This window comes from Mirounga leonina, unplaced genomic scaffold, assembly GCF_011800145.1.
Source record: "Mirounga leonina isolate KUSES-001 unplaced genomic scaffold, KU_Mleo_1.0 Mir_454, whole genome shotgun sequence".
NCBI classification, from domain to species: Eukaryota; Metazoa; Chordata; class Mammalia; order Carnivora; family Phocidae; genus Mirounga; species Mirounga leonina.
The window spans coordinates 18,508,641-18,521,024 of record NW_023270763.1 but is presented as its reverse complement, the minus strand read 5'-3'; the positions used below and the strand labels follow the sequence as shown (position 1 = coordinate 18,521,024).

Genomic DNA, 12,384 nt, shown 5'->3' with positions numbered 1-12,384 from the left:
CCCAGAAAACTTTAATTACCTCTGTGGCTCGCATCAAATCTCTAGCAGCTCTGTTCTACTCAATAATTAACCTGTAATCTTCAAAAATGTCAAGGTCATACAAGTCAAGGAAAAGGCTGAGGAATGATTCCCAATTGAAGGCACCTAAAGAAACGTACGTTAACAACTAAATGCGACACGTACCCCTGCGGTGGATCCCTTGGCTAAAGGAGACAGTGTTGAGACAACTGGAAAACTCCAGTGGGGTCTGCGGATGAGAGGGCAGTGATACAGCAGTGTTAATCAGTCCTGATGTGAACGGTTATCCCATGACGATTTAGGAGGATGTCTTTGCTAGAAGGACACATTCCCTGAAGAATTTAGCAGTGATGGAACTTCAAATTGGAAACTCTCAAATGATCCAGGGGGAAAATACTTCCTTGTACTATCCTTACAGCTATCCTGTGAGTTTGGAATTATTTCAAAATAAAAAATAAGTTTAAAAGGCTCCCCGAAGAGCTTCAGGCAAGGAAGGCCCTCAGCGAATGTGCCGCTGATTCAGAAGGTTGCATTTGGCAGCGGTGGGGCCGGAGCTGACGCGAGAAGCAGCTGGGTGCTGGGAGGCTGGACCTGGTGATTCCCTAAAAACCCAACCTGTTCAACCGAAAAACAAAAGACCAGACCCAAGAACATTTTAACGAGGGCTGGAAATCAGAATCATTGCCATGCAACTTGTGGGCTATGGCAAACTTCTGCTTCTGCTCAGTAACGCCACAGGAGAGACGAAATACCAAGAGTCAGGCTCTGGTTTGGGGCGCCCTCAACCCCATGCCGGGCAACACCATTTCATGACAAAAGGGCCTTGCACCACTTGTGAAGGTTTCAGAATTCAGGCTTCTATGTTTGTCCTGTTTTCCGGGAAACTGAACCAAAGAAACTTTCCATGGCTACCTGACTACCACATAACTACTTCCCAACTCTCTTGTGAATCAGACTTCGAGGAAGGTGCTCCTCCGGGTAAACCCTGGATACAGGACGGAAAGGATCTATTTCCTGGATGCTACATCTGTTTTCTTAGAGGCCCACACAGATGAAGCAGGGCCTCACCGGACCAAGAGAACAAGCTCTATTGCGTGAACCTGATTATCCCCTACATTTAGCTTACAAAGTTTTAACACATTTATTTCTAAGTATTTCATATTTGTGATGCTATTATGAACAATGCTTTTTAAAATTTCAATTTCTGGTGATTCACTGTGAGCATACAGAAATACAATGGATTTCTGGAAATTGATCTTGTATCCTGCCACTTTACTAAACCCACTTACTAGTTCTAGTAGCTTTTTGAAGATCCATCAGATTTTCTACATAGATGATCATGTCTTTCAATAGACAGTTCTACTTTTTCCTTTCCAACCTGAATGTCTTTTATTTTTTTTCTTGCCTAAGTGTACTGGCTAGAACAGAAATGATTAGAATGGACATTCTTGTCTTGCTCCTGATATTAGGGTAAAGTATTCAGTCTTCACAGTGAAGTATGTTAGCTATAGGTTTTACACAGACCCTCTCTATTGGGTTAAAGAATCTCCCTTCTTTTGTTACTTTGCTGAGAGATTTTATGGAGAATAGATGTAGTTGTTGAGTCCTCTCTCCTGCTCTAAGCCCCAAGGCCCTGTAAATCTGCTTCTCCCCTTGATCCTTACGATCTCTACTTCCCTGTATGAAATTTCTGCTGCATCATGCCAGGATAGATATCAGATTTTGTCAAATGCTTTTTCTGCACTACTGAGATGACCATATGGGTTTTTCTTTTTTAGTTAATATGGTAAACTACATGGATTGATTTTCAAATATTAAACCAACCCTGCATTCTTGGTCTAAACCCCACTTTGGTCATATTATATCATCCTTTCCATATATTGCTGGATTTCATTTGCTAAAATTGTGTTTAGAATTTTAGCATCTATATTCATGAAGGATCTGAGCCTTTAGATTTCTCTCCTTGCAATGTCCTTGTCTGGTTTTGGTATCAGGATAATGCAAGCCTCAAAGAACGAGTTGGGAAGTGTTCCCTCTTTTCAGTTTTCTGGAGGAGAGTGGGTAGAACTGGCAGCACTTCTTCCTTCAACGCTTGGTAGAACTCCCCAGCAAAGCCACTGCGTACTGCACTGGGTACTGTCCTCCACCCTGTGAACATCGGGCACTGATCTCTCTTAATCCTTTCAACTACATCTTTGCCTGGCCTCGGGCAGCTCCTTGTGTATCTGCTCTTCGCTGGACCCCTGCCAAGGAGTAGGGGGAGGCAGCCGACTCCACCTCTCCGAGCACCTCTTCTCCTGCTCTGATCTGCAAACGCTTCTGTCTCCTTGAGCTCTCATCCCCCATCCCCTCAGCTCAGACAGTCTGTTTTTAGCTCTGCCTGGGATTCCCCTGCGCCATGGCCTGAAAACCCTCAGGGCAGTGAGCTGAGGCAATTGTAGTGCTCATTCTGTTTTTGCCTTTGGCATAAAAAACATATTTGGAAAAAAAAAAAAAAAAGATACTTGGTTGTCATTCCTGGTTCCTGGCACAGAACTCCTAAAACCCTTGGAATTTCCTGAGTGACAAGGGTGACAGAAGTGTCTCGTTCTACTGCGGCAACTCTTGGTAGGTCCCTAAAGAACTTCAGGATTGGGGGTTGGTGGCCAGAAAAACCAAGCCTTGATTAAAAGCTTGGAACTTTCAGCCCCATCCCCCAACTCTGGGAAGGACAGGGGGACTACATACAGAGTTAATCACCCATGGCCAATGATTTAATCAATCATGCATGTGTAATGAAAGCTCCAAAAAGCCCCCAAATGATGGCATTTGGAGATCCACTGGGATGGTGAACACATCAAGGTACTGGGAGGATGGAGCACCCAGAAAGGGTGCCACCCCTGCCTATGCATCTCTCCCCTGCCTATGCATCTCTCCCCTTTGGCTGTTCCTGAGCTGTATCCTTCATAATAGACCAGTAATGTAAGTCAAGGGTTTTCCTGAGTTCTGTGAGCCATTCTAGCAAATTACTGAACCTGAGGGGCAGGCCAGAAAATGTGATGTATAGCTGGTCAGTCGGAAGTACTAGAGGCTCAGACTTGAGACTGGCATCTGAAGTGGGGGCAGCCTGGTGGAGCTGAACCCCTTTAACTGTGGGATCTGACGCTAACTCCAGGTAAACAGTGTCAGAACTGAGCTGAATTACTGGACATCCACTGAGCGTCCAGGGAACTGGAGAGGAAGTACTAGAAAAGACAACAGTGGGGGGAAAAACCTTTACTGCATGTCCCTCAAGGAGTCACTGTCCTTCACTGACTAATGTCCACTGTTTCATCTCTTTTTAATTGTTTCAGACAGTAAGGTAGATTGGTCCCTGTTACTCAGTCTTGGTCAAAAGTGGAAATCCTCAAATGCAAGTCTCCTTAATCATCACTCCCCTGGCTTCCTGTACCTACTTCCATCAAGGGGAGGCTTATACTGGAATCATAGGATTCTGGGGCTCCATGATTCAGGAAACCCAAGGCAAAGCAAAAGCTTTGTCTCAGTGTCACCAGTCCCCAGCACAGGGGCCTGGCCCCCCATGGCGCCCCCAAGAGGTGCCGGATGACCACACACACGTTCACATGCTCCAGCTCACAACCTCAGGTGCCCTCCGAGAGCCCACAGGCCCTCAGTGCCACTCAGAGAGCCCAGGCCCATGGCTTTATGCCGACGCATCACAACAAAACCTCAACTCTCACTAGCCCAGAGAACTGGGTAATTTGCTTCCAGTTTCATGATGGTAAGAAGAGTTGGAATCAGAGCCCAGAATAGGAAGTGTGTTTGATAAGCTGGACAAAAAGCCATGGGAAATTGCAATCAGAATAACCCACAGATTCAATTACTCCTCTGTTTCATAATTATCTTAGAAGCTGAATACGTTTCCAGTTGGTAAAAGGGGACTTTCCTGGGTATCTCTTCCAAAGACAGATTAATAATGTTGGGTCTTGTAAGTATTTACTTAATTTGCAATCGTTTCTTTCCATCACTTCTCGTTTTAAAGTCTCTAAAATAACAATAATGCTTAAGGCTTTTTTTTTTTTAAATGAAGGGTAGGGGAAAACAAACTCCAGCTCTATCCTGATTACCCTAGCCATAACTGTATCTTGATATCTTAATGCACAGATACGGCACATAAAGTGTGAAGAATAAATTTATTCCTAGATGTATTCTACAGGACTTTCCTAAATTAGGTCATAACAACTTTAAAGGTCAAACAAAGGCAAAAGCACTTTCATTCTTAGTACTAAGGCACCATGTGGTTCCCTGCAGTGAGCTACGAAACTTCCCCATTAGCATTAAAGCCCACATTTAGGACTTACATGAGAAACTGAAGGGGGGGAGGAATGAACTGTCATGTAGATGAAAGACTAAGAAAAACATTCTTAGGCCCTTCACTGGAGCATTCCGAGGGGGAGGCTGAAAACCCTGTTGTGCTTTTTAAGGAACAAGGGCAGATAGCTTGGCAGGTGTAATACGCCTTTCCCATAAAGGAGGCCCTTACCAAAGACCCACCCACCCCAGTGCATGCAAGTAGAGCAGTTATGTTTTCACCAGAAGGACGGTTTTCTAACACAGCACTAATTATATCCCTTTCCTGTTTCAAGCCCTTCCAGATGTCCGCACTGTCCCCAGAATTAAGCACAAAGGAAACCCCATTACTCTGGTGTACATACGGTGAGTTCTTCCTGATCTGTAAACCCACACACCAAAAAGACACATCTGTTCCCACATATCATATGTTCCTATCTGGGGTTTCCCAAAGTATGTCAGGTGTAGGTCAACGAAGTTTGGATACACGGGATGAAACAAGGTTCAAGAGGTTTCCTTACTGTAGGATCCCCGCAAGCATTTCATTTAGCGCCCCCCAGCAAGCTCCCGGCATTTTACGTGGGATACCTCAAGGGGCCGGTCCCTCCCAACCTGCCTCCGCCCTAGCACACACCCTCTCATCTCCCTTCTGCACATCATGGAAGAGTATCTGTCTCTGCACCCACCGTCTCGCCCGTGCGCTCCCACCCACCCTTCAGCTCTCTCCGATGTGGCTTCTGCCTCCGCCATGCGGCAGACGGCCCCCCCCCCACATACGGCCCCTCTTCTCACGGGCCTTCACCTGTAAACCTGGCGCCCCACGCACACCTGTCCTCACTCATCCTGGCTGGCTCACCCCTATGTGCTTTCCCCTCTTCTCCTGAAAACTGAAAACACAGAAAGACAAAAGCACAGAATATAAACAAACACCCGTATTCCCATTCATCGGAAGTGACGATCATCAGACTACACCGCGAATGCCTTGTTCGCTTCAAGTCTTTTCTTTAATAAAAGAACAAAATACAATAAAGATGACAGTGTCCTCTGATTTCTCGCAAGCACCTCACAAGTGTCTTACATATCCTTCTGGTCCACTCTTATTTTTTTTTTTACATGCAGATGTTTATATTCATGAACAACACAAATCGTTAAGTTGGGGCGCCTGGGTGGCTCAGTCGGTTAAGCGTCTGCCTTCGGCTCAGATCATGATCACAGGGTCCTGGGATCGAGCCCCGCGTCAGGCTCCCTGCTTCGCGGGGAGTCTGCTTCTCCCTCTCCCTCTGCCCCTCCCGTGGTTCATCATGTGCTCGCTCGCTCTCTCTCAAATAAATAAATCTTTAAAAAACATTGTTAAGTTTTACAAAAAGCTTAACGCAGTGACATCATACAGTAAGTATAATTTATCCACTTTCTTTGTCACTCAACAGGATCTACCCATACTGACACTCAGCTCAACCCGAGCTACCAATATCAGTTTTACTGACCTGCCAGCATTGATCCTGTTGCTTGTACTGCGGCCTCCAGGCACTGCCAGCTCGGCCGGGCCCAGTCTCTGAATGCTTCGTGTGTCTTATCTTACCTCCTGTCTCGCAACCACTGAGAAGATGCTCCAGATGCGCACGGCTGGCCCACGGCGGCACTATCTCTGGGTCTGGCCGAGCCCCAGGCTACTCTCTGACCCACGGTGCTCAGCCACCCTCTTACCATCGACTGCCAAATGAGCACCTTCCGAGGGGCCAGGCACTTTGTACGCATCTTGTCTCTTAATCCTCTGAACCCCCCGTGGTGTCAAGGACGATGAATTGTCCTCATCAGACAGATAAAGAAACTCGGGCTGGAGAAGATGCTGGAGCCTTGGTGTGAGCCCCAACTAGATGGCTTCGAAGTCCAAATTCCTAATCCTGGCCTAAATGTCAGATTTACGTAAAAAAATAAGAAGTATAAATAAAAGTCAAAGATGAGATGAGAAACAGGGGCTGGCGCGAGACTGTGTGAGAGACCCGGTGAGGTGCACTGCTTGGCCGGCTCCACGGTTTTATACCCGTGTCTCTAGTCCCCGAACACATGGTTCTGGGGCATCCTGGGGCCCGGGAGACAATACTCACGGTCATGGACCCGATAGCAGTGCTTCTGCAGGCGCTGAACGTCCCACTCCTCCAGCACTCCGTGAGTCATCAACAACTGGAGGAATCGCCGGTGGACGTCAGTCATGACACCTGCCCTTCCAGTACCACCCTGCGGGTGTGAAGGAGCTAAGAAAAGAAGCAAAGGAAACCCAGTCACCTCCGGGCTCTCGGAAAGCCAAGTTCTGCGTTGTGTACTAACTGACATTCACGAGTAGACATTTGTTGTAGTTCTCAAACTCAAGTGCATCCTGCCGAATGTCTCTAAATGAAAAGGACACGGGTCTGGGGCAAGCGAACGAGTACCAGCAGGTGGGGAGAAGCGTGGGCTCTGGAGCCAGCCAGAGTGCCTGGACCCGGCCTGCTCTACCACCTAAGTGGGTGAAATGGGGCAACCAAACCTCCGTGTGCTTCGGTCTCTATCTATGAGACTAACGATAGCAACGGCCTCCATGGAATTACTCCATTCAGTGAGTTAATACACAATAAAAGCCGGGTAACAGGCTGAACACTACGTAAGCGTTAGCTCTATTTACTCCTAGACAATTCTGGGTCTGAAACTTGGTTCAGCCACTTAGCGGATCTGTGGCCTTGGATAAAGTCAGCTGAGGCCCCATTATCTCACGCTCAACCTAGAAAAGCATTCACCGCCTAAAGAACTGCTAGTAAGCGCTTACCCAGTACTAGTTTCCTTCTCATTTCTCAAACCACTAATGAAACAACTGTCACTGTGGGGTGCTTTTTCAATCTCTTGCTCTCTACTAAAACGTTATCTTTCCACAAACCACAGAGATCAGAGCTGATGAAAGCATTACACAAGTCCCGATCAAACAGCCTGCTCTCGCCACGGAGAGGTGGCACGGTGCGGAGGCAAAGAGCGTGGCTTTAGAAATCGGCAGGTGGTGTTGAGAAGAGTGTTTGCCAGACCCACTTGATCTTGAGAATCATCGAACCTGCGCACGAAAAATACAGATTCCTGGGCCCCCTTCCTGGAGGTTCGGACCGCCGAGGGGCCTGGAATTCTGAGGGTTTAACATTCACTTCAGGCAACGTCATGATCTGACAAGAAATTCGCTGTTCCCTTAGGCAAATACAGCACAAAAACATTTCAGCTAATGAGCTTCATTTCCCTCGACCTCAGTCTTTTCAGCTATAAAATGGGGATAACAAAAAACTATCTTTAAGACAGAAGATGCCATTTAAATGAGATATGACTACCAGAGGTTTGCCAAGGAGCTGGCATGTGGGAGAGACACAAAAAGGTTAGTTGCTGCTCAGTTTTTTTTAAACAGCACATCAACTGGACCTCAGGGGTGGAAAGATGCAGGAGCTCAGGACCAGTTTCTCAGACTGCCTGCTAGGTATCCTCAAGAACAGCTCAGCGATAACTCAACCTCAACAGGTCCTAAGTTGGGCTCATCTCCTGAGGCTTCCCCCATCCTCAACCTTTTTCTTTACCTGGGTCTTCTTCACGAATCTTCCGGTTTGGGGGGGGTGGGCAGTGGGGGAGGCAGTCCACGCAGTCACACAAACACCACAGGCTCGAGCGTCCAACTCTGATCCTCCTCCCTATCGCCCTCAGATCCAGCCAGTCACTATGTCCTGCCAAGGTTTATTTCCTATCACTAGGATCAGCAACATTAAATCCAACGGCAAATTAAATCCAAAAAAAGTTAAAGGAAGTGAATAATAAAGAGCAGAAAACAATGAAATTAATATACACTTGAGATCAACAAAACCAAAATTATTCTTTGAAAAAACATAATAAAAGCGACCAACCTCTGACAAGATTTTCCAAGAGAGAAGACTGACAAATAAACACTATTTGGAATGAAAAAGGGGATTGCTTCTCAGCCTTTTGGCTAAGATCAAGTGTGGAATGAAAAAGGGGAACTAACTGAGGATTCAAACATATTTTAAAAAAAAAGACAAAAACAACCTAACAATAATCTAAAGTTGTAAATATATGCAAAGTTATAGGAAATCCATTCAAAACCAACTACAGAATTATCTGAAAACCAACAAGTTTTATAACCATTGAAGACATTCTGTGGGAAGTCCATCTCCCCACAAAGAAAACTTCAGATCTGGATGGATTTATCAAGAAGCCCTACCAAACATTCTAGAAGCAAGTGATTTCAAATGTCACAAAACTACCCCAGGGCCTGCAAAAGAGCAAACCCTCCCCAAATCATCTGATAAGGCCGACATAAGTTGGGCATTAAAGCCTAACCGAGGATTCAAAACAAAGGAAAATAAAAAGGTTAGTATCTTTCAGAAACACAGCTGCAATGGTCTAGAGCAAAACATTAATTAAAACTTAGCAACACAGAAAGGATTCTACATGGTGACCAATTGGGTTTATCCCCTCAATGGTTTAAGATGTGAAAATCAATTGAATGTCATATGTCAATAATATCTCAATAAAGTCAGTGTGAGTCACCACATTAACAGAATACAGAAGAAAAAGCCTACAATCATCTTAATAGATTCAGAAACTATGATTGATTAAATTCAACAGTCACCCATACTAAATACTTGGGAGTTAAAGGAAACTTCCTTTATCTACTAAATGTTATCTACAAAAACATAATACTTAAGGAAGGAATATTGAAAGCAATCACTTTCAAATCCACATTGATCCAGTGCAACCTGAACCCAAGTGATTCCGATCAAAATCCCAACAGGCTGTGTGTGTCTGCACGTGATTTGACAAGATGATTCAAAAATTTACATGGAACACATAAAGGCAAAACAGCAAAGCCACCCATTCTGGGAAAAGATAAAGACAGGAGGACTCATCCTACCAGGTAGCGACTTATTTTAAAGCTACAGTAATGAATAATGTATGAAAATATTATACACATGGACCAAATAAGACCAGCAGGACAAAACAGAGAACCCAGACACAGCAACGCACACAGATATGGACACATGACATGTTGGAGAAACAGAACACCGGATCAAAGCAAGCTTTTCAATAAAAGGTGCCAGAACAACGGATTACCCTTATGTGAAAAAAACAGAGAACTCAACCTTCACCTCACACTATGCACAGAAATCTTTTGGAGGAGTAAGGTCGTAAGAAAGAAAACACTATAAAACTTTGGGCGACAATACAGAACATTCTTTATGAGCCAAAGGCAGGGAAGGATTTCTTTAAACGATACATTAATAATAATAACAATAATAGATACAAAAAGTACAAACCATAAAGGAATATACCAATAAATTCGACTTTGTTAAAATGAAGAACCTCTGTTCACCCAAAATACTTGAGAGTGGGAGAGAGAGACAGAGGAGACAAGCTACAAACTGGAAAGCATCTGAAATACACTGAAGCCACGGAAGATTCATACTCAGAATATGTGACGAAGTCCTGCAAATCATTAAGGGGAAGACAACTGGGAAAGAAAAATAAGCAACAGAAATTTTCAAAGAGGATGCACAAATGATTAACATATTAAAAGCTGCTCAGTCTTGATGTCATCAGGCAAATGAGTATTCAAACCACAGTGACCAATGTCTTATTCATCACCAGATAGGCAAAAGTTCTGAAGAATGGCCTTGGCTAAAACTTATCCACTGCTGGTGGAGTGTAAACTCTTAGGAACCACCTGAGACAGTTCGGTATTACCGGCAAATTTGGGTATCCCCAGAAATCCACTATTCAGTATACAATTTAGAGAAACTTTTCTACATCTGTCCCAGAAAATATGTTTATAAACGCACCACGTGGTGGCAAAAATCTGGCAAGTATCCATGACAATCAGTTGAGGAATGCCTGAGTAAAGCATTTATAATCAAACCGTGGAATTTAAAAGAGCAAGGAAGCAATGAAGGTGATGTAGAGCTACTCACATCACCATGGATGCATCTCATATATGTAATTTTATGCAAAAATAAAGGCACATAAATATATATATGAGGATCCTATATAAAATTCAAAACCAAGCGAAATCGTACATGGCAGTCGTTACAGATACACAGTAAAAACCACAAAGAAAAATAAGGGAACGAGGAACACAATACTCAGGGCAGTGGTCATCTTTGGTGAGGGGAAGAAAGGATTTAGCGGGGGCTTTCAGGATAAGATAATGTTCTATTTCTTAACTTAATGGTGAGTATATGGGTGCTTTATTTTTATCCTTCAAACTTACATTGCAAACATTTTTATAGAAATGGTACCTACCTTGATTAGAAAAAGAGGAAATAATGTAAATATGTTACGTAACAGCCAAAATAAATGTTAGTAAGAAGGACCAACTATAGAACAGCATAGAAGGCCATAATTTGGGGGAAAGGAGAAGAAAATAGATACAGACAGGCCTGTTTATACACAGAAGGCAGTTGTCTGAAGAGGGACTGGGTAGCAGAGGTTAACCATGGTTAACTGCCTACCCAAATAATTAAAAAATGGAAATGTCTGTGCAATAAGCAGATCTCAACCGTCACCATTTGAGCCATGTGCGAGGCGTAAGTTGAGTGCTTTCCTGTGGTCTCAATCCATCCTCGCCTGAGGACGGAAGCATTACTGACCCCATTTTACAGATGAGGAAACAGAGACTGAAGGCACAAGGTGATGCACAGAACTGGTGATGGACACTGGGGTGGCAAAACAAATGCAGAGTTCAGGAACCGTAGCAACCCCTGCCCAGGTAAGCGAGATACAGGAGGCAACAATTCAATCACGATCCCTTGCCTGCAGGGATCCCTTACCTACAATTCTCAAATCTAAAAAAGGTCTTAAAACCCAATCTTTTAAGCTTGAAAACCTGATCTGACCTAAGGTGAGGCTATTTCTGGCCGTTCTTTAGCTCCTTTGGTGTAAATATGCACATATTTAGCTGTGAAAACATTCATGTATTTGATTACAAGAAGCTGCCCCAGACCCCAATGAAGGTATGACGTAACATCGAATATATGCATCATATTCCTTTCGAAAACCCGAAAAATTGGGGATTCTGAGCATGCCTCGCCTCGGGGCTTTAAAATACGAGGCTGTGGACTTGTATAAAGTTAAGGATTCCTGTAACAAGACAGAGAGCACAAGCACAGAGCGCGGCGAGTAACCGAGAGGAGGTCCGCGAAGGCCTTATTTTCCGTATTCGGTTCAGGGAGAATTCTGTATTTTGCTTTTGTCACCTAATATTAGGATCAAACCGACTTTTGCACCTATTACTACGATTTAACAACGTCTGTGTGTCGGGGCACTAGGTTCCAGCCTACTGGCCTTCCTGCCCCTCTCTGGGCCTGTTTCCTCATCAGGAAATGAGGAGCCCCAAGCCCCCGGCCCCCAGCGCCACACTCCGGCACAGACTCGGGCCGACCCCGGGGCCTGACCCCCACCTTCCGTCCTCCGTCGCCTCTCTGCACGGCCCTCTTCCATCCCCGGCAGCCTCGCGGCCCGGCGGCCAGATTACCCACCGCGGTACCCAGGCGCAGCCCCCACTGCCGGCGGCCAAGGCAGAAAGGCGGGCGTGGCTCCTCCTTCGGGGCGGGGCGAACGCGAGCTCGGCGCTCCCATTGGTGGATGTCGTCATTAGTCCCTCCCTCCGGGTGACGCACTTCCTGCCCTCCGGTCCCCCTCAGTTGCCGGAGCCCGTGGGGTAGGTGGGGAGTTACGCGCTCCTCCTGCCGCTTTGCGTACCTTACGGGGCGGGGCTGCGGCTTGTCGTCGTCCACCGCAGTGGCACCCCGCGACCAAAGGGGTGGAAGGGCAGGCATGCAGCGGGACCCTCCCCGCCAGTAGCCGCGGCTCCGCGGACACGAGCCAGTGCCCTGTCCCGGGCCTCAGTTTCCCCATCTGTACAACCGACACTGTGGCCTCGGGGTCAGCGATGAGGGCTCTTGTTGTCATATAGCTCGAGGAGAATCCTGGCTCTGCCACTTACTAGTTGCCAGATCTTGGGTG

At 45.7% G+C, this 12,384-nt stretch overlaps 1 protein-coding gene across 2 annotated transcripts in view; it reads right to left on the bottom strand.

Annotated features, from left to right (window-relative positions):
• The window catches only part of NSMCE1 (NSE1 homolog, SMC5-SMC6 complex component), a 29,446-nt gene extending 17,488 nt beyond the window's left edge, over positions 1-11,958 (bottom strand). The window contains exons 1-2 of one of the 2 annotated variants that reach the window (XM_034989039.1): positions 11,820-11,958; positions 6,453-6,599 (exon numbers count right to left, since the gene is read on the bottom strand). In XM_034989039.1, the coding sequence (XP_034844930.1) occupies positions 6,453-6,599; positions 11,820-11,859 (187 nt within the window). In that variant the 5' untranslated portion in view covers positions 11,860-11,958. The remainder of the gene's footprint in view (positions 1-6,452; positions 6,600-11,819) is intronic. The other variant, XM_034989037.1, reaches the window with a different exon arrangement.
• Positions 11,959-12,384: the final 426 nt, after the last annotated feature.